Below are 23464 nucleotides of genomic sequence, written 5' to 3' on the forward strand. Positions count from 1 at the left end.
TGCCTTGCCGTGGTTCTATTACCTTGGTCCATGAAAGATTTATTCAAACTTAAACTAATTCTAATAGATCAATTTAGAAAGAAGGGTTTGGAAATTCATCGATGATTGAATTATAACGTTGCTTACTAGAACGATTGGTAAATGCAATGTCATCAGGGCTGGAAATAATTATAAGTCCAGTGACCCCCTATTTGACTGGAAAATTTATTGGATTGTCCACTGTCGTGTGCGTAAATAGTGGCGCATCTTCATAGTCATTAGTCAAGCTATCAAAACTTTGGAAAATTTATTGGTCAAAATGTCCAGTTTAAAAAAAAATTATGGGACATTTTAATATTTTATTGGACAATGTCCAGTGTCCTGTGCTTATTTCCGGCCTTGGCTATACCCCGCTGTGATCCCTAAATAGAGAGCTTTCAGATGGGATAGTAGTACGTCACACCATCCCAAGTGTTACCGCTGTTCTGGTAGCCATATTGGGTGGTCTTAGCTTCATTCCCGTTTTAAACCCACCAATATGGCAGCGTAAATTATGTCACGAGACTCAGCTCCTCCTCTAATTGAAAGCTCTCTATTGTGTCAAACCAAAGCCATTTTTACAGAGAGAGGAAAATATTTTAAACGAGTTTTCATAGATGGAGCTAAAGTACATGGTCATAAGTTTTTAGTAACATCACGTGCCCTTTTACCCATCCAGTTTCAGTTGTAAGAGTGTAACAACTGACTTCTGTTCTAACTAACTTCAGGTAGCCCCTCACCAACGCTGCCTTAAAACTTGAATGTAACTACGAAAGAAAGTTGGCACGTAGAGTTTTACGTACATTTTTCCACCGAAGTCTCTTGCCATAAAGTTCTCTTGATATTTACCCAAAGTCTCTACGAAACACAATAAAGTACATCCGGTCGCTTCTATCTGCTTCTTTGCAGATTAAATATATTTCCCTCGAATCTGGCGCCAGTGAGATAAAAAAAAAATAATATTATATTTACTTTTTATTTTGTAACAAAACTCGCCAAAAAATCTAACATTTACAACAACAAAAATAAATATATTATAAATAAATAAATAAAAACAAAAATTAAAGGAAAATTATACCAGCGAGAAATATTTAGTTCTTACGTATACTTCTTTTATTACAAAGATATGGCTAATTTGCATATTCGTAACGTTAAAGTTTTATCGGTTTTTTGAATATTTGATAAAGGTGAACAACTATACGACTTATTGAGAAAAATTCTTATCCTAGATTACCCTAAATTCTCATTAATTTGTTTTGCAATATATTGTTTCTTGGAATTTCGTAACGTTTTATGAAAGTGTCACTTAATTTTTATGTTTATCCCACATTTTATTGGTTAAATTGTAAATTTAATACGAACTCTTGTTTATAGTTCAATTTATTTGTTATAAAAGTTCAAATTTCGTATTATTTTACATTGAAATATAGACCGCAAATAGCCATTTTATATTTTAAGAAAAAATAAGAATCATTAGAAGCTATCTTTTTTTTAATTGTTTCAGTTTTCAATTTATTTTATTTCTTCGAATACCTTAGATTCCATCACAAAAATCCCCCCAAAAATTAAATTCCAATATGAAGATAATATTTTCTATACTATATAATTAACAAAGGAACAATTATATCGCTTCTTAACCTACTAATTTTCTTTAAACACGAAAAAATGTTTTTAATTATATACTAGGCCTATACCCCCTGATCGAATCCAAAGAAAATATTTTTTTTTGTCAAGACTATCAGACCTTGAAATGATATATACTAATACCTAACTTGTTGGATATAGGATAGAGATGTAGTTTAAGAAAGACTCCGCCCCTTTTCCTCAAAATGGCGGAGAACTTTACAGAATGAAACGCTAAGTTGGTGGATTAAATGGATGTGGGTCTTGAACGTTTTTAATATCTGAAATTTTCAACTTGTAAAAATACTATTGGACATGAATATTTCTTGACAATGAATTTTAGACCACCAATATGGCTGCTACATTACGTAGCTCCTCCCCTTGTCCTGTACTCTTCCTGGACATAGATTTCTTAGACACCTTGAAGGAATTATTACCTACCTATATTTTTAATATTTCTTTGAAAGAACATCGTGCTTCTAACTCCAAACTTTTAATATTAAACTAAATAGTTAAATATAACTTCTATATATCAATTCACCTGGCATGGATTTTTCTTTTTTGAAAACAAAAGTGGAACCTCAAAATAATTTTGTTAATGATATAGCTAAGTTTTTAAGGGTCGTTTTCCAAACGGTCTATTAATGAACTAAGTTTTTATTTTAAACGAAAAATATGGAAATGAAAAGTCTCGTAACCGCCAATTTAGATGTTAGAGTCAATTTAACTTTGTTTTAAACCGCTGGTTTTTATGTTTAGATACAAGGGCTTACTAACGCTATCGTTTTAACTTGTCGCGAATTGTGTCCGGGCCTAAATCACGATCGCTTTCGCTGAAAAATTATTTAATGAAGATTTAATTATTAAGTTCGTAATGATAATTTCACGAGCTGTTAGGGGGGGGGCTGAGGATTAAGGTTAGTGTTATATTTTTCGTTTGTTTTTGATTGGATGTCTGGGTTTTATTGGTCCATTTTTATTGGCTGAAGTATTAAGTAATGCGCATCAGACAAAGAGAACCTCATTGTTCTCGTAGAGCACACATTTTATTAATAATCATTCAAGAACACATGAGAGAGGTAAAAATATGAAATAATGGGTAGAAAAATATGAAATAATGGGTAGAAAAATATGAAATAATGCGTAGAAAAATATGAAATAATGGGTAGAAAAATATGAAATAATGGGTAGAAACATATGAAATAATGGGTAGAAACATATGAAATAATGGGTAGAAACATATGAAATAATGGGTATAAAAATATGAAATAATGGGTATAAAAATATGAAATAATGGGTATAAAAATATGAAATAATGGGTAGAAAAATATGAAATAATGGGTAGAAAAATATGAAATAATGGGTAGAAACATATGAAATAATGGGTAGAAACATATGAAATAATGGGTAGAAACATATGAAATAATGGGTATAAAAATATGAAATAATGGGTATAAAAATATGAAATAATGGGTATAAAAATATGAAATAATGGGTATAAAAATACGAAATAATGGGTATAAAAATACGAAATAATGGGTATAAAAATACGAAATAATGGGTATAAAAATACGAAATAATGGGTATAAAAATACGAAATAATGGGTATAAAAATACGAAATAATGGGTATAAAAATACGAAATAATGGCTAGAAAAATACGAAATAATGGCTAGAAAAATACGAAATAATGGCTAGAAAAATATGAAATAATGGGTAGAAAAAGATAAAATGAGATGTAAATGTGAAATAATGGTTAAAGGAAGACAAAAATATTAAGAAAAATTATATTTTAATTTTTGTACAAAAGACTGATTGTGTTTAAAAATATATAGAAAATCATTGAAATTTACATCGAAAATTGGTTAAAACCACAATTAAGGAAAATATGTGAAACTACGTCAAGTTTTACAAATTATGAAAGTAAATCGTAAGGCACGTTATTTTTGACAACCATGTGGTTTGGTATCAAGTTTTATTTTTATTTATTTTATTTTTTTTTTGAAGGAAACCCATGTCAGAGTTTAGACACTTATGGCGTATGATTGGTAATGAGAATTGGGGTCAAAATATCACATATTTTTTTCGTGTAAGGCACTGATTTTGACAATGGCACTGTGATTTTTTTATAAGGCAAATATTGTGCATAAATACTGATTAATTTAAAATGAGCCAGGTTTGAAAAAAAAATAAAAAAATGCCATACAAAAAATAATTAAAACATTTTAGGTAAATTTTTTCCCAGTTAATATATATTTCAAATTAAATTTATTATCATTAAAAATAATAAATTAATTTAAAATAAAAAAATCTTATTCACAAAAAGTACATAATTTTATTGCGAGTTTCATTACGAAACAATTGAGGTAAAAAAATCTTTTTTATCGGAATGCTGAATTATTTTGGACGGGTTTTAACAGAATTAGAAATAATGCTAAACGGGGTATAAATACGAATAAACATCTTAGTCGTTAATTGGAATGTAGTTGATTGAAAACAGTTGAATAAATTTCACAACACTTGTAATATCACTATGAAAGGTAGAGTTCTTATATCTTCGAAAATGTTTTGATTCGTCGTTATGCAATGCTGGTATGTATATTTTAGGGGAGGGAATTATGGCCACTTCATTCGATTTGCAAAATCAAACTCCTATCACAAAGTTAACGCGTTTTGGCATTCGTTGAAAAAATGGCGTACAAAATAAATACTGTTACGTATGGTGCAACAAAACAAAAACATCGTATGTTTCAAGTTCAACAATCATCCGTTTCTGCAGGGCGTTAGCCCGAGTCTTAAACGGTGGTGGGATTGTTTCGAGTTTTTCAAACTTTAATTGTTTTTCTTCTTAAGGCACACTCGTTATTGCTTGCTTCCCATATTAACTTTACCATTTGGTTCCTTGGGTAGGTGACGTTTCATGTGCAACGCTAAATGATCTGATCGGGCGAAACAGCGATCGCAAACCGCGCACTTGAATGGTTTATCGCCTGTGTGTTTGCGAAAATGTCGCGTTAATTCGTCCGAACGCGCGAAACGCCATTGGCAGTCATTCCATTGACATTGGTAAGGCTTTTCACCTAAAAAGATACATAGTTTCCAACGTTAGTTTAAAATTCATAACCCAACATCGCTTAAATTAATTCGCCACATCGTAAGTTATGTTCCATAAGTTTGTCACTGGGTACAAACTGGAGCTTGTCATGAAGTGAGTGATGTAGGTCATAGATTCGAGGTAAAGCGACGCCTGGTGAGGCGTTGTCAAATTGAGGCTCAGTACAGACTAAATAGGATTTAAGATGGACTGCAAAAGCGAGTGTAGTCGATTCTCGTTTGTCGTTTTCGAACTAGCTCGAGCTGTAAGTCTCTAGTATTACGAAGCATAGGTAGTGTCGTCATACTTATGGAACATATCTTATAAACTTATGGCGGCGACATACGCCTAGCTGCCAATTTCGCTAAACCTTTCAATTTTAAGATAAAGTATTAGGTGGTGTCAAAGAAAAAGGTGTCCGTAATGACACAGGGCCATTAAAGTACCATAAATCAGACTGGGATGTTTCAACCCTTTCCAAATCGCCAAGTCTGCCTGTCGATTGTCAGAGTCTAGATGAGGTAAACCCCTAAGGCAATCTAACACGAGGCTTAAAACTAACTCTAATAAACCCTCCAATGCCCTGTCAACTAAAATGGACCGTTGCACGTGTGTCCTTGAAAAATAAAACTTCCCAAAATATAGCGCAATGTCAAGACGAAGTGGTACAAAGCCAAGGATGGATCTTGGCTTTTTGGACGGTTTTTTTTCTCCGAAATAAAACGCATGGTTATTAAGTTACCCTTGAGTTTCAACGTGAATTCTTTCCACTGGGAATATAGAATAGACACGTTTGGAATTTACTTTGATTGCCCTTTGGGGTCTGGTCGCGTTTAAGCGTGAAAAAAGGGGACTTACATAGCCAGGGTCATAAATCAGTACCCTATAGAGTACCCGGGTTGTCCCTAAACTTGGCACACTCATAAAAGAAACTCCATTTGGATACGTATAGCGATGGCATCTACAGTTACTACTGACAAGGCTTAACGAACAATAGCCCTAAACGTAATGGGTCAGATGCCCTCGCCTATGGTACCACAGTGTCACAAAGTGCACTTGGCAACGAAAAATTTAAGAAGTTCGTTACATGAAGTACGTAACTAAGAATTGTTAGGAACCCCAATGGCGGCCTCGCCCCTTTGTGTTGGTTTCTCTGTATGTAAGTTTTGAAATGGTCTGGGGAAAGTATTGTACATCAAGAGATGGATATCTGATTTAAGGCCTAAGTAGCCGCTCGTCATGGGCGTTTTTATACTGTCAATGAGTTGAACTATTTACGACACCCGACGAGATAGAATACCGACAAAAATTGATGGAAAAATTTTTCTTTTACTTTTTTCTTCACTCTGGTTATTGTGAAATGAACTGAAATAATAATATTGAGCGCGAGCTTTAACCGAAAAGAAAAAAAATGTGAACTAATTTTAAATGTAGCCCGATTTTGCGCGAGTATCTATCGTTTATACCGGTTTTGTTTTCTAAGAGGTAGGTTCACTTTAGAAGTGGAATTTTTTTTAAAAGATTAAATTAAGAAGTGATGGCATCTTTCAGCTATGATAGTGCTATGGTCTATGGGGAAATTTATGTCGGGTGTCATGATTCTATTGAAGTTACGGTACGATTTGATGATTAAGTTATTCTCTTATCTTAGGAATTTTATCGTTATAGTCTTGTTGTTAATGGAATTCTGGTGTTTTCTCTTAAAACTTGAATTGACTGGTTTTTCTTTACGGATTTTTATATAATATAAGGAAGCATTATGATTATCTCTATTTTTAAAGGTATAGTCCTAGTCTATATTAAAATAGCGCCACCGCTACGGCAGTCGCTACTCGCTCATTTTCGAAAGCGAAACCTAACGCCATTTTCTGAGGTGCAATGCTGCCAAACACATTTCCCTAGTATTTTTTGGACTCATTGTAGTCGGCTGCTATTCATTCCGTATTCAGACACAGAACATCCGTAAAGGTTAATTTTTGTTAAAGGCAAAATTTAACTGGCTTATATTTAAAACTTCAATACTATTTAATTAAATTTTGAACCTCAATTTCTAAACGTCATGGCGGACGAGCACGTGATCATATTTTACCCGCGAGATTCTTGAGACATACACCGTCGGCGCTCAAATGTACCAATACTATTGAAATCTAACAAGCCGAAGTTCTCAACTGAAATCAATCAGAACTCCACATATGGCTTGCCCCCTCCTCTCTTGTATTCACTAACTCAATTTCTATGGAAGAAACTGGCACATAATCGACTGGCTTTTCAAAAACCCTTTGATGTAATTCAAAAATCTCCGCAGATGTTAGAATGGCCCGATTTTTATCTTTAGACCTCCCCCTAACTTCTCGGACAAAAGTTTAAAATTTCGATTTTTACCCTTTTCGAAACTCTATACCTTAGGCCTTGGCTAACCTGGGGGTTAAGGGTCAGGGTAACGCGCGTGGCTTTGAGGAAATTCGCCAGATTTACGACAGTACACGTGTGAGGGAGCGAGAGGACACCCGAGTCAATCGAGGATTTTAGAATGGACTAAGAATAGAAGCCCAATTGAATGTCCGAGAAAAAGGGTCACCTGATTTACTAGCCAACATCGTTTTACTTTTGACCATTTGTCCCTGACCCTTAGGGGAGTGAGGACCCCGCAATAAGTTCAAGGTTAAAGTAGTGACTTACCGGTGTGGATACGTTGATGCGCTTTGAGATGTGAGCTCTTCGTATAAACTTTATCGCAGGCTGTTTAAATGAAAAATAAAGAATGGAAACAAACTTAACTTAAATATAACAAGACGGAAATTGAAGTACTCTTAATTTGTCTGATGAAACAATTGACTTACCAGGGAAATCACAGTGATGAATCCGTCTCTTTTCCAACTCCGGGTTATTCCTTCGATTGTGTTTCACTGTTCCCGTTGGTGACGTTACGGGTGTCTTTTTCTGTACCATTTCCGGTTGTGTTTTCATCCCAACTCGACTACTGTCCATCGTTTGCGCACCACCTCCGCACATTAAGGCCATTTGACTCGAGATACTTGAACCTTGGTAAGGAGGAGGCGGCGTTCTTCTTGGGACACCGTGTAAAGTACCCAAAGCGTCGGTACTTGGTGAACCGGGTTCGGAACTCGGAGGGGTCGGTGGCATATAAACTCTGGATAATGAAAACTGTGGGCCCATGCTGATGAAGGTCTGAGTTGGATGTTGAGGAGGCGAATGGTGATGGTGTTGAGTTAATTGTTGGTTCGAGTATTCCATGTCCATTATGTCGTCAACCGGTTCCGTTTTCATGACCATTTGAGGGTCGACGCTCGTCCATAAAAGGCTATTGGAAGGTGAGAGGACTGACGTTGAGGATGGAACATTTTTGCATGGTGGAACCGCGGGTTGTTTGAAAACGTCGTCGTCGCACTGTTTGTTGGGCCCATGCATGGGACCGTTTGAGCAGGACTGGTAGTAATTGTGGTTGGGAACACTGTTTTTAAGAGAAACAAGAACAAACAATCGGGGTTAAATGAATGGTTCTTTCAGTTGATCGTCTATGAGGAGATAATTAGTATATATAAGTACTAACCGATTTGCCTGTGATTGGTTAATATTTTGATGGTTTGGTAAATTGAATGAGGAATTGTAGTAATTCGGTAAATGCTGGTTGTAGTTGTTAGTGACCTCGTTGGTAATGTCCGTATGCGATCCAAAAAAGTCGTCAACCTAATAAAAAAAACCAATAAGGAAATAGATTTCATTTAGTTTCTCAATCATATCAAATGCCAACATCAAAATAATCCTCGGTATTTAATATCATCGTGTTGAAATATTGTCTGTGTCTAAAACTATTCCAAGTTTTTATTTTATTTTTCGATTAAAATCTCTCAGCTGGAGATGATACATTACTGACAGATGAACTATGGAATATTTTGACCCCTTGACCCGCAGCCTACAGGGTCCCTGATCGTTCTTGGACTAAACTAACACACACCCACTCTGTGGGAAGTTATGCCTCGTGTTATTACAAATAGGTAGCAACACCCATAGGTACATCAAGTCCCTGACATATCCATAATCATAAGTCACTAACGAATAAAAAATGAAAAAGATATCAGAACTTACCTGCGACGCGCTTTCTCTTCTTGGTTTATCGTCTAAATATCCCGTGTCGTATTGCATGACGTGGTTTGACGTGTGCATTGTAAGATGTCCACCACTTGGCCCGTGTCCCTGAGCGTGTACCATGGCGTTGGCGCCGTTTGATTGGGAGTTGAGACGAACTTGCGGAACACCGTTTAGGACTGATTCTTGTCCGATATGTCCGAGCTCCGGTTGAGGGACTTGGCTCGAACCAAAGTATGTTTGCTCCAAATTGTTTTTGGCACTCTGATGCTAATTGAAATAGAAAAACGGAAAAGATGGTTGAAGTACGTATTTTCATAGAATGAAGGAGAAAATCAGCTGTAGATACCAAAAAGATAAGTCTAACAATAAGGGGGTCAAAACTTTCCTATACCTGTTCCTTTTCCTTTCTACACGCTTTCTTTCAGGGGTTCAACCCCCATCCCCCTCCTACATCCTATGCAGAGTCGATCGTAAAAGGTCTTTTTGTGGGGACGTTTTTACGAATTTTTATGGGACTCTTTTTCGGTTTTTGTGGAAAAAAGGAAGTGAATTTTTTTATTTCGAACTATATTGTTCTTCTTTCAAGCTAAGAGCCTTTGTACTTTTCAACTTTGGTGGTGGCGGTATACCGACGACTTCAGGGAGGTTTTTGCGTTGTGTTTTTACAAGTACGGGATACGTACTATCGAGGATGTCTCTATCGTAATTTAAGGGAGGTATTTTTCACAATAAATCGTGAAATATCGAACGCAATTATAGCGTATGTGATATAATATAGAGTATTTGTATGTTGGTTGTAAGACTGCCATTACACTATTAGAAAATTGTAGATACTGGTCAATTGAATTGAGTTACCTAACTAAACATAATTTAAATTTTTTTCTGTTTTGTATACATTATTTCAGGGATAGATTTAATTTGAGAAGTAGGAATGGAGAACAGAGTAATGTGGGCGCGCGTCAAAGTCCCTGGCCCCTTCCACGGGACGGAGGGGTATGAAAGAAGAGGCGGGTCATAGCGACAGAGGTAAAAAGGAATTGCGTATTTTTCCCCGTCCCCGTCAGCAACGTCATCAAAACGTAGTTTAAGTGAGCCAATAAGATAACTTAAACTTTTCGTTACGTGTTGGAGGGAGGGGCTCTATACTGGGCTATGAGTCGGACTGAAGTAAATACTAACCGATCTCCATTCCTACTTCTAAAATTAAATCTATCCCTGATTATTCTAAGTACAACATTCCAAAATATAATATTACATTTAAGCCACTCAAAAACAGGAATAAGTACAGTACACAGCGTAAATGTTATGCCATATATATCTTCCGTTTTGACTCGCGAGACTTCCACGTTTCTCAAGACGTTTCCTTTTAATGAAAACACGTTTCCCCGTAATTTTTCGATGTACAATTTTCTCACAGATTCGATACAAGCGAGTTATGCCTAAACGGAAAGCGAAAAGTACGATAAGGTGGTACGGTTAGAGTTTTCTCAAAAATTCCCTCTCGAAAAGGTATGCCACATATTGGCGGACTCCGGAGCGGCGTTTTGTTGTAAAAACCTTACATCCCGAGCGGGAGAAATCGGTGTCAGAAAAAAATTTGTACTTTTCTCTGATATCGCGAGCGGTTCAGGACCGTTTTTTCCCCGTTTTCTCCCTCTCTTCTCCGGCTTGGTTCCGTAAGAGTTTCCGGTATTCTCTTCTGTCTGTTAGACCTGGATTTTTAGCTCCTTGAACGTTACGGGAAACCATTGTTCCCTATACCGTCTTACGTAAAAGAATCGAACGCCGCGCTACGGGAGTAAATATAGCTTAGATATCCCAGTCCTTAGATTTCATCCCGATTTAAAAGTTCTATCAAGACCCTATAGACGCGTAACCTTCAACATTTTAAAGGTCAAGGAATATATACGGTGTAGTTTTTTTTTATTTCGAAGTTAGAGCGGTATCAAAAATACATCCCCATCGTTGGTTCCGGTTTTATTTTTACTTGCCTTTCATATTATGTATTTTTAGGGGCGATTTTTTTCTCACTTGCCTCTTAATTTGGTAAAAGCTGAGAAAGTATACTAGATTCTCTAACGGAACGGAAATTGGTTGGATGGGGAATGAAGGGGGGTCATTTTAAAAGGAAGTTAAGGAACTTTCTACAGTTTAATATTGTTAAGTAAAAACGGGAACTCGGTACTATTATTACTATACTAGTTGTTGCGTCAATGAGTGTGTGAAAATTTACTTATCAATGAACGTATACAGTTTACTTGCGAAAGTATAGTTGTGATGCTATACTTCATCACGTTTCTACGATTTTTACTCCGTGTGGTTATGTAATAACCAAAGGAGTTATGGGTTGATACACAGTAATTTAGTTAGTTATTTAGTGGGGCAGTCGGATGCACGCGATTCCACGGATAATTCAGTCGAGTAAGCTGGTAAAAGTGACAGCTTTGATAGTTCAAAAATTGTGGCACGAGGATGGTTTTGAAGTCGGGTTGAGTATAGAGAGCTTTCAGATGGCTGAGTAGTACGTCACACCCTTCTAAGTCTTACCAAGGTTCTGGCAGCCATATTGGTGGGTATTTTGCATGCAACCCACCATTATGGTTGTGAAAATTATCTCACGAATCTTAGCTCCTCCCCAGCAGAAAGCTCGGGTTCTAAACGGAATTGTGAAACCTATCTTTTAAGATTTTTACCTCTCCGTGTGACGTAGTCCAGGAGAGGTTCTGTAACGGCCGTGTCTGTGTGTCTGTCTGTCTGTCTGTGTGTCTGTCTGTCTGTCTGTCCGTTGTTACACCCACGTGACCGCGTTCGCAGTTTGCGTATCGGAGCAAACGTGTTCGCCATTTCCGAACTGCTTTCACAGTCACGGAAATGGCTCCTCTACTTGAGTTCTCACACCACCATCTTCTGGTCTTTGTCCATCCCACACGGCCACCAGTCTGTACATACTGGCTTCTAATCACCACCATCTTCTGGTCTATGTCCATCCCACACGGACACCAGTCTGTACATACTGGCTTCTAATCACCACCATCTTCTGGTCTTCGTCCATTCGACTTGGACAGCAGTCTGTACATACTGGCTTCCAATCACCACCATCTTCTGTTCTTTGTCAATCCCACATTGACACCAGTCTGCACTTACACTGGCTTCTAACACCACCATCCACTGGTCTTCCGTCTATTCCACATTGACACCAATCTGTATCATTGGCTTCTACTCCATTATCATCGTTTGGTTTTAGGATATACGCGGCGATCAGCTAGGGTTACGAGAAACGTCTAGCCTCCCTAAGGTGGGATCGCCACCAAAGGTTTTCGCAATTGCGCTTTTTCCTTACTATTATAATGGAAACGAATCGTATATATACCCCAAAATTTGAATAAAGCGGGCAAGAGGGGTACCCTTCACTTTAAACGTCAATATTAGCAAAGTTTGAGATGATAATAGGTATAACTTTATTTTAAACGATTTAACTATTATTAATGTTAATTATTGAAGATTAAAATAATTAAAAATAATTATATTTATTTAAATATTAAAGATAAACCTCTCGTGCAAAGAGAGAGATTATCATTGCCTCCTATATCTACCAAGGCCCGTGCATGCGATATATTTCCTTCATTGCCTCCTATATCTATGAAGGCCCGTGCATTGTGATATATTTCATTCATTGCCTCCTATATCTATCAAGGCGCGTGCATTGTGATATATTTCATTCATTGCCTCCTATATCTATCAAGGCCCGTGCATTGCGATATATTTTTCAAAACAACAACAAAAATGGGAAGCTCCTCTCAGAAACATAATAATTTCTTTTCTCTGTATATGAAATGAAAATATGGATAATATTGCGCTCCTTCTTTAATGGTATGAATCCTTGCCTGTCTATTAATATTTTACGTAGGAGTAATACGTTTTTAGCGAAGTCTAGAGAGGATAAACATAAGCGATATTGTTTCGGAAAAAAAATACTGCTTCCACTAATGGGTTTATACTCCTTGTTACTGTTGTATAAAGTAATCATGATAAAAGCTTAAAAAATTACGAGAGGACAGACCTTTTTATCCTCTTGTTTTATTCTTAATAAGAATATAAAACATTTATTTTGTATCAAAAAATATTTTTTGGTGCTAAGATTGCTTTAAAAAATCCAAACGGTTAGGCATTGGTAAAAAAGACAAATGATATTTTTCAAATCTAATGAGATAACACCCACCTAGTTGAAAATTGCCCTTTTTTATCCGCGGGAGCCATTCTTAATGAGAATTTCGATGCTAGTAGGTTGTCAATTAAACTACCGGTATATTATTGTTGTTGGAAATTGGACATTAAGTCAAATTTAGTGGTTGTATAGGGCCAGCAGGTTTTTGCCGCTTCTTTTTGTGAGTATTTGATTTTTGTATGTAAAATGGAGGAAGATAATGTTGAGAGTAAGGATGAAATGAGGAAGCGCAAAGCGCGGGAAAGGATGAGGGCAAAAAGGTCGACGTTTTCATTGGATACTTAAGTTTATATAATCTTCTCGACACGGAGAGGTAATATTTTGGTTTTCCCAACTTGTTAGAATTGTAGAATCATTTTTAAACTCGTACTGGAAATGAAAAATTTCGCATTGTTTGCTATAGTTGTACACACTTTGGTCTTTGTTTAGGCCAAATATCTAAATTTTGCCATCTCTAAATAATATACCAAAGATTTAACAAGCCCTATATGATTTCATTACAATTTTTGGAGTTTTCCAATGACACTAAACTAAACTCATCTTTAGACGAAATTCCCTGCATGCAGAACTTGTTGTTTATAATTCACGTAAAAATTTTGACAATCTGTTATACCGAAACTTCTCCCTGGGGGAAGAACGAAAATACGTTATTTACGGTGTTTTCTCTGTCCCCGAATTAATGTGGGTCACGTAGATGGGATATAACATCTCCGGAACCGTGCCAGTATGGCCCATTGTCATCATCCGTAACTCGGGTGACCGTTTGTTAGGTCATAACTTTTAAATCATCGGAGCTATAGGTTCCACTTGCATCGGAACTTTCCCCGGTTATAGGTAAAGACCTATATTTTAACCTAGAAAACCTGGCTGGCTGGTTTGATCGCGAGAAAGTTGGTTTTGCTTTGGGGGGATCTTTAGTAGATTTAGGCCCTGGTTAGGCTTAGGTGCTTAAAGGTCCCCTGCTACCTTGATGGTTTCCGATCTGAGCAGGTCAAATTAACCCATATTTCTCCCGCCATTTCGGATTATGGGAAGAGAAAAAAACTAGGCCTAATATACAATTGGGCATCCAAGGTTTGACCCCGAAATATTACGAGGTCAGTAGAGTATTTTTGGAGCAAGGAGAAGGCCAAATGTTATGTAGTTACGGAATTCAGGGTTGGTTGGTACTTAAAGTTAATCGAAGGAAATGGTTATGGTTTTGCTCGTGACATGGGAAATTCTGTTTTGTGTGTTAGTATAAATGGAACGCAATCAATTTCAGGGCGTCACCATTAGTCTCCGTGAGTTTACCTGACTCTCCATGAGTTTCCCTGAGCCCCCATGAATTTCTCTGAGTCTCCATGAGTTTCCCTGAGCCCCCATGAATTTCTCTGGGTCTCCACGAGTTTCCCTGAGCCCCCATGAATTTCCCTGGGTCTCCACGAGTTTCCCTGAGCCCCCATGAATTTCCCTGGGTCTCCACGAGTTTCCCTGAGCCCCCATGAATTTCCCTGGGTCTCCACGAGTTTCCCTGAGCCCCCATGAATTTCCCTGGGTCTCCACGAGTTTCCCTGAGCCCCCATGAATTTCCCTGGGTCTCCACGAGTTTCCCTGAGCCCCCATGAATTTCCCTGAGTCTCCTTGAGTTTCCCTGAGCTCCCATGAATTTCTCTGAGTCTCCTTGAGTTTCCCTGAGCCCCCATGAATTTCTCTGAGTCTCCTTGAGTTTCCCTTAGCCCCCATGAATTTCTCTGAGTCTCCATGAGTTTCCCTGAGCCCCCATGAATTTCTCTGAGTCTCCATGAGTTTCCCAGAGCCCCATGAATTTCTCTGAGTCTCCATGAGTTTCCCAGAGCCCCATGAATTTCTCTGAGTCTCCATGAGTTTCCCAGAGCCCCCATGAATTTCTCTGAGTCTCCATGAGTTTCCCAGAGCCCCCATGAATTTCTCTGAGTCTCCATGAGTTTCCCAGAGCCCCATGAATTTCTCTGAGTCTCCTTGAGTTTCAGAGAGCTTCCATGGGATTCAGTTAATTTCAATCAATCTCCATGAGTCCCATGTACAATTTTCCGTTACCTACACTAAGATTACGCACCGGTGACTTAAAATTCCAAAGGTCGCTCGTCATTTGTCAAAATGTTTTTGATTTAAAATGAAATCGCTCGTGTTCAGTAATAGTATTATTCATAAATCATATCAGTTATCTCGCGGCTTTCTTCAAATGAGCCTCTCTAGCTTTATTTTTCCTATAATACGGTATTATATTTTGTAACTGGCAGGTAAAAACCTAGCACCTGGATAATAAGAAAGGGGATTCGATAGATAAGATAGGCAAATTGATCCCTTTAGTCGAGATATTTTCCATCTGCAAATATCATACCTCAGCCCTTATCGACATTTGTTTCAAAATAGTTTGTAATACTAACAATCGCCCTAAATTTCTAACAATCTTTTACTTTTGAATTCAAAGCCGCGTAGAGAAACTTAAAAAAACTTTTTTTCGCTTTTCCTAAGCCTAATTTCAAACTATTTTGAGAAACGGTTTTTTAACCCTAATTTCAGACTATTTTCTTATAAAAAATGTCTTTTCCTAAGCCTAATTCAGACTGTTTTGTTATAGAAACTTCATTTCCTAAGCTTAATCTCATATTATTTTAAAAGAAACGTCTTTTTTATAAGCCTAATTTCAGACTATTTTAGGTAAACGGTTTTCCTAAGCCTAATTTCATATTATTTTAATAAAAACGCCTAATTTCAGACAAGTTTTATAAAAACAGTTTCTATTAAGCCTACTTTCGGACTAAACCTTTCCTATATCGTTGAATAGGTGTTGTTTAAAATTGCAATCGACTTGGAAATCGTATAAAATTCACCCGTTTTTATCAATTAATTTATTTATATTCATAAATCCCGAAAAAATGAGGTCTTCCATATCACGCATGCAGTTATAAATAAAGACCAAAATAATAAAAAAAAACTCAAGTAAATTTTTCCGATATTTAGAATTCAATAAGGAAGAAAACTGATTCTTGGCGCATCTATTTCCATGAAATTAAACATACAGATATTCCGAGAAAAATTCGAAAAGTCTACGCAATGCGTCATGTTAAGATATTTTTGAAATGAACGCCCCGCGGCGAGAATTTTTCTTTCCTTTCGACTTGTCGTGTTTCTACCTTGCCACGATAAATTTTTTATACCTTCCGTGTATAAGTTAGTTACCTGGTGTCCTAATTAGCGTTGCGGTATATCTTTAATTACCTAATCTTAATTACAATTTATGTGAATTGAAATTGAGTCGACTAACAGCTTTGTCAGTGAATTGGTTCTAATTTGATCACCTGAGTATGATAGCGTAATTTTACGGTACACTGATTTCCAAGATTCTAAGGTTATTTAATTGAACGTGAAAGTGGAAATTAATTTTGGAATAAAAATGAATGATTCACCATTTAATTATTGTTAAATTAATATTAAAATACTGCATTTTTATCACATTAGGTTTCGGTAACCCCGGAAGAATTTCAACTACTTTTAATTTAATTATAATTAATTATTATTAAATTAAATTAAATCAAATCAATATAATTTTAAAATTAGAAATAACCTCCTAAAGTACTTCAACTACTTGCGGTTGAATTTGATCATTAAATTAATGCAATTACAATAAAAATTTATTTAATAAACAAATCGAAATTAAATTTAATTAAATGAACTCTGAAAGCAAATAAATTTAACTAAATAAACCCTTATAGCAAATAAATTTAACTAAATAAACCCTTATAGCAAATAAATTTAACTAACTAAACCCATATAGCAAATAAATTTAACTAACTAAATCTATATAGCAAATAAATTTACCTAAATAAACTCAGAAAGTAAATAAATTTAACTAAATAAACCCATATAGCAAATAAATTTAATTAAATAAAACCCATATAGCAAATAAATTTAATTAAATAAAACCCATATAGCAAATAAATTTAATTAAATAAAACCCATATAGCAAATAAATTTAATTAAATAAAACCCATATAGCAAATAAATTTAATTAAATAAAACCCATATAGCAAATAAATTTAATTAAATAAAATAAACCCATTAAAATTATTAATTAAATTTGAATAAATCTGATTAATTACCTCTAAGGGCCACGAACCGCAAGATGATACGGAATCCGATTCTAATTTGGCGGTTAACAATAACGTCACGTTACAATCGGGAACTATTTGATCGTCATCCAAGAGATGATGTTCATCGTGATCATCCATGATTAAACTTTGAATTTCGTTTAATTTAAACATAAATAAATATAATATATATTATTATCTAAATATAGTTTGGTGAGTTGGATGAATGATTCAAGCGCGCATAGCACGAGGAGGCGATTTGAAACCGTGTTACAAGGTACGCGACGACTGTCCGTTCACTCTCGTACCAAATTCAGAATGCTCTAAGATGCCTTGACTAGAGTCAGGAACGTAAGAAAATCCCCCTGTTCAATCTTTCCCCCGATTTTTTCCCCAGAAAAACGTTTTCATCAATGAAAATCCAGTTTGGTACGTTGCTTTCCCCTTAGATTTGTCGTAGTACTACCATATATGGTTGTAAAGAGGCGGGTTTATTTTTGATGACGTTTCAATTCGAGTACCTCCTATTATTTTTCTAGTTGGGCAATATCTTTATAACAGGTTGGAATCCGTACGGAGCCGCTCGGTATTTCGTCATTTTTTTACTACGAATTTTGAGCTCTATTAAAACTCGAATAATGGGGAACTTTACTAGACGAGGTCGCCGGTAAATTTTGAAGAAATTTACAAAAAGATTGTGGTATATTATATTTATTATAAAATTGGTTTCTGACTCCAGATTTATTTTTTTTTTATTTTTTGTATAAGTAAATCTCACAAAATTAAAGAGGAATAACTATAAACATAAGTTTGTAAGATATGTTACATAAGTATGACACTACATATACATCGTAATGCTAGAGACAGCTCGAGCTAGTTCGAGAACGACAAGCGAGAATTGAAGTCCTACACTCGGTTAATTTTGCAGTCCATCTTTCTATTTAGTCTGCAGTCTGTACTAAGCCTTTGACAGCGCCAAAACCAGCCGTCGCTTTAGGAGGATCTATGACCTATCTACGTCACTTCATGACAAGCTCCAGTTTGTAACCAGTGACAAACTTATGTAACATATCTTATGAACTTATGCTAAAATAATTCAGATTTTTCTTTTTCAATTTCAAATTCCGCTCTCCAATTTCTCAGAGTTCACGGGGCAATTTTTTTTTCTCTTTTGCTTTCCTTGAATATTTAAGATATTCCGAATCTTTCTAGTTAACGTATCACGTATATTAATGTTTAATTAAGTATTCATTCATCGTAATTTCTAAAAGAGAGTTTTTACCTTTCTTTCAATCTCGTTTAAATTCCTTGAATGGTGATATTGCTCTAGGGGCACTTTTAATTAATGTCATATGATAAGACCCTATTGAGATAAATACTTTAATAGTTGAATCATCGCTAGCTTATAGCTGTCTGCATGCCCCAAATACCAAAGGACCAATTAGCACCCATTTCTAGGTACTTCAAGGTCTAAATCGCATTACTATAAGTTAACTATACATTTTTCAGAAATATTTAAATTAGTTTGATCCGATTTTTTTATTTGTTGTTCCAATACTGTTCGCGACTTTTGCAATTTTGCCAGAAGGCTCCGTAATACCAATGTTGATTCATCGTAGTTACATTCAAATTTGACCTTTTCCACTTGAGTTAACTTTGATTCGTAACGTAATACACGTTTAATTTTCCAGGACTTTTTGGGCGTTGAAAGTTAAGTTCGAATTAAGATATAGAATAGATAAATTTATTTAGAGAGAGATTAAAACGCGCTGGTGAACGTTAGCTATAGACCAATTGGGAAATTACAAACAGAGAAATCAACACACAGGAGCAAGACTGCCCTACCAGAAAACAACCCCAGACGTAGCCCGACATCACTACACGCAACTTTGACCAACGTGGAAGCAGGGATAGATTTAATTTTAGAAGTAGGAATGGAGAACAGAGTAATGTGGGCGCGCGTCAAAGTCCAGGACCCCCTTCCACGGGACGGAGGGGTATGAAAGAAGAGGCGGATCTTAGCGACAGAGGAAAAAAGGAATTACGTATTTTTCGCCGTCCCATCAGCAACGTCAAAAAAACGTACTTTACGTAAGCCAATAAGATAATTTAAACTTTTCGTTACGTGTTGGAGGGAGGGGCTCTATACTGGGCCATGAGTCGGACTGAAGTAAATACTAACCGTTCTCCATTCCTACTTCTAAAATTAAATCTATCCCTGGTGGAAGTTATTAGTAATTTCCCTTGCCAATTATCTGTCGAAGTTGTGAATGGAATCTCTGTGTTTAATGGTCTTAGATGGAATTTGTTTATGAGCAAACACTTGTTTTTCTGGTCTTTTACATATTAGAAAAATACCCTCGAATTTTGTTTATTTGTTTATAAAGGAAATGGAACCTCCTTCGTGACTTTGCACTATTTTATTTTATTATTATTTTTTTTTTTCGTCAAATTATGAATTTTTCATTAAAACCGACATTTTCTAATAATTACGAAATTTTCGTTAGTAACTTCCTTCGAGAAAAAAGGAAACCATGCATCTACTTCCTATATATTTCAACACATCGTGGATTCGTGGGCATTGTATTTGTAGAAGATAATTTAGGCCTAACTTGGAATCATGCGGTTTCTGTATATTTATAAAATTATATCTGAAATTACATTAATTCCAAAGATTACTAATAATTTTTTTCCTGACGATTCATTCAGTCATTCATAGTACTGATGTTGAAACATAAAATTATATATCACCTTTGACTTATAACAGAAGTATATTATACTTCTGTTCGAGAGAAGTGCACCACAAAGCGGGGTATATGATTGTAACATGATTCCTTCCAACATCAGAACATTTGGGGCAAAGGTTACTAAACTGAATCACATAGGCGATAAATAGTTCCGGCTCATTACTATATTAGCGCTTAACTATTTGTCAAGGCGCATGCGCTTGTAGATTTTTGTCTCACGTCAAGACAATCAAGGTTTGTGGTTTATTGCTGGGGATTTAGTAACAAACAGTTATAGAATTCAAATCAACACGGTGTGACGCCCATATGAAGTTTGATGAGCAGGAGGGCAAACAATAAGTGTGAGCCTGCATGGAAGAATCATGTTACATAACTTAAGTATTAAAAGGAAACAGAGTGACATACTTCTTCTAATATCCCCTTCTGCTTAAACTATATTAATACGTATATGCGCGGAAAAACTATTAAAAATTAAGTGAAATTGAACACTAATTCATCTTTGACTAATAGTTAACCGTAATTTCGTAATTATCACATCCATTTCCTTTGTGATACGACGATATTTAACGTTGTTTATCAAACTTTATCTTTACAAACATTTCGTGGAATTATTTCCAACCTTAAGAACGCGAATGCGTGGTTGAGATCAAAAGGTACTTGGCAGTCCACGAGAACGCGTGGTTGTATCTACGCACGTGCATAATTGCGCCATTTTCATTCCCGCCAGAAGCTATTGCGCGCCTTTTTATCCTGAACCACGCTGTAAATTGGCGCCAATTCCTTAAGGGTGATAATCATTGAGCAAACCAAAACCGTTAGAGTAGTGATACGTAACTTCATTCTTAAGTTTGTCCGCGTTCTTATCAATTTTTTGGGTTAAACCCTTTGGATCATGCACTTGAATTTATCCGTAATTTCGAGCGGGAAGATACGGCCTTTGAGCGAATTCTCATTGAAAAATAAAATATAATAAAATAAAAAGTAAAAGAACGGTTTACCTCTGAAGTAAAACTTAAGAGCTTCATTTTACTATAGTTACAAGATTTTCATTGATAAAATTGAGATTCGTCTGTTATTTTATCTGCATTGAATTTCTGAGAAATAAACCTTATCATTGTGTCTTCTAAAACACGTGTCAAACATTCATGGGGGGACCACTTTGAAATTACCTTAAACTTTTTAACCACTTATCAGTTAACTTTATTCTCATTAAATGCAAAGAATAATGCCCAAAATTTAGCGAGAATTAACTTCTGTAATTAAAATGCTGGAACTTTTAGTGAATGGGTTTGGATTGAATAGATTCTGTTCACGAGCCGAGAGAGATATAGGGGCTTGAGAGTTAAGGGCTTGCCGACATCACTGGCAGTTTTTCCGGCTAAGATTATACGAAATTGCCGTCAAACAATTATCCCACCTAAACCTAAAATATAGGGTTTAATGGCAAATTTCGAATATTTGATTTTGATCGAATTGTTATGGTTATTTCGTCAAGTGTTATAGTTTATAGTTAAAACTCTTGATCCAAGTTCCAACTTCTGTTGTACTAAACTAAAATTGGTCATTGATGCAGTAAGTTTTCAGCAAAACTTCGTTATTAATTAGTTTCACAGAAAAAACTGTAGCCCAAGTAGATTTTCAGCAGAATTAGTAGATCCAATGAAAAGGGTTCTAAGTGAAGTGAAGACAGAGCATCTGATCAAAGAGCGATCGTGCCCACTTGAGACTTTCATATATCTATAATCGTTTAGACCGATTGTAGGCTAACTGTAACTAAACTTATGATAAACAAATGAATTTTAATTCGAAGCCCTTGACCAGAAACGAGGAGTTCCACGCATGCAAATGGAAAGACATGTTGAATTTTGGTTTTATATCAAAAAATAAAGGACGTTCTCTTGTTTACCATCAGTTCATTGGATCTCAGTCCTTAAAGTGTCTCAGTGTTTTAACACTTCATTATAAGATACAACCCGTTTGTAAATTGCAAAACCAAAAGCGTCCCAAATTCACATTCTGCAAAATACACTTACCCCATAATATTGATGGTTTCTATTAGATGTTGTATTGTAATGATGTCCATGAGCGTGCCCATGATGGTGATGATAATGAAATATGGCTGGGTTATGATGGTCATTTTGATGCGCTCGACGCTGTATCGGTAAACAAGCCGAGGCAGTAGCGCCATCGGCTAGATAAGCACCTTGTCCACCGCGTTCCAACATCATTTAACTCGATTAAACGTTTAACGCGTAATTAATGTCACCTATTGTTACGTTAATCCTTTTGTTTTGTTTACTTTCGACTTCAATGAACCACGAACACTCCCTGACACCAAACGCGTGTCAAGATTTACCAGCCGAGGTAACCAAGCAAGATTGCGGACAATTGAATGTCAAAAACGTTCCCAAGACTCTTTCCAGATGGGTGGGGTGAGGTTCTTTTCACTCTAACGTCTCTTGGTGGGTGAAAGATGAAGAATTCAACGGCACAATGACGTTGGAATATATAATACCTCTAGAGCTCAGACCCCGCGTGGGAATAGGCTCGTGCCGAGGACCACTGACAATGTATATGACGTTACTTTGAGCAGTGTTTTAAAAAAGCGCGGGCGCGAAGTTTTTTTTAAATTGTCTTTAACGTTGTAATATATGTCTCATCGTCACGTGATAAAATGTTGGTAAAAAACGTCATACACATAAATACGCAACTTGGCTTGATGTTTGGAGATTTTGACGCGGTCGATGAAATCTCTATTTATCTTCATAACTCATTGGTGCGGTGGTGATGCCGGCGCGTGTCTACTGGTTTCCGGCGCGCGATTTTTAAGTCGTGACTGACCGGAGGCGAGTTGATCAGACTCTTTCTTTTTCTCTCGAGAAGTCGAGTTCTCCTGAGTGGTGGGCTCTTATGGGATGAAGTTGGTTTTTTTCTCATTTTCATCCCTCCTTCCTTGAATTTGCGCACCCAACTTGCCTCCCCCGGCTAGAGTCTCTATTCTCTTAAACACACGCCTCCTATACACCATAGACTACATTAATTTTCCCCGTTTATCCAAGGAGTATACGTGTTTCACCAAAACCCCGAAGCAAACTCTTCAATTATAGTAAATGTTTTGAAGAGAATGTGAATGTAGCGCCGTCTTTGTGAAATAAGTGTGCTATTTAGCCATATCGTATGATGTATATCTACGAAGGGACAGTTATTTTATTTGGTAGGGACAGTAGGGAGTAATGCGAGGAACCACCTTTTTTTAATTATTACTTCCGGTGACGTTCATCGTGATTTCTTTCTCAATTCTACCCCTCCCCTGGCATTCAGTTTATTTTAAGCGATGGATACAAAACTTGTCTAAAAGTAGTTTTCAATCAACTTTATTCAATTAGTAATTAGTTTTCTACATTAATTCGTAATTAAAAGCGAGGAAAAGTTGGAATAGCAGTACGGTCATCGGTTTTAACCACTTAAATCTCCCGCGATTATACTTCGCTTGAATTTGCGCCAAAAGGATCGGTTGATAGCGCCTTCAACTAATA

The 23464-nt window shown here is 36.2% G+C and overlaps 1 protein-coding gene across 2 annotated transcripts; it reads right to left on the minus strand.

Annotated features, from left to right (window-relative positions):
- Window positions 1-3415: 3415 nt before the first annotated feature.
- On the minus strand, window positions 3416-22919 carry LOC149625088 (uncharacterized). 2 transcript variants are annotated; one of them, XM_089851857.1, is made up of 6 exons: window positions 21962-22919; window positions 8842-9111; window positions 8306-8442; window positions 7575-8206; window positions 7414-7473; window positions 3416-4720 (listed from the first exon to the last, which is right to left on the minus strand). In XM_089851857.1, exons 1-6 carry the CDS (start codon window positions 22154-22156, stop codon window positions 4503-4505), a joined length of 1512 nt encoding a protein of 503 aa, XP_089707983.1. In that variant the 5' UTR covers window positions 22157-22919; the 3' UTR covers window positions 3416-4502. The 2 variants fall into 2 exon arrangements, with proteins under 2 accessions (XP_089707983.1, XP_089707984.1); XM_089851858.1 differs by lacking the exon at window positions 21962-22919 and adding an exon at window positions 17194-17499.
- Window positions 22920-23464: the final 545 nt, after the last annotated feature.

Source organism: Phalangium opilio, unplaced genomic scaffold (genome assembly GCF_054372755.1).
Source record: "Phalangium opilio isolate 3A_F unplaced genomic scaffold, DU_Popi_V2 ptg000105l_1, whole genome shotgun sequence".
Classification (NCBI taxonomy): Eukaryota; Metazoa; Arthropoda; class Arachnida; order Opiliones; family Phalangiidae; genus Phalangium; species Phalangium opilio.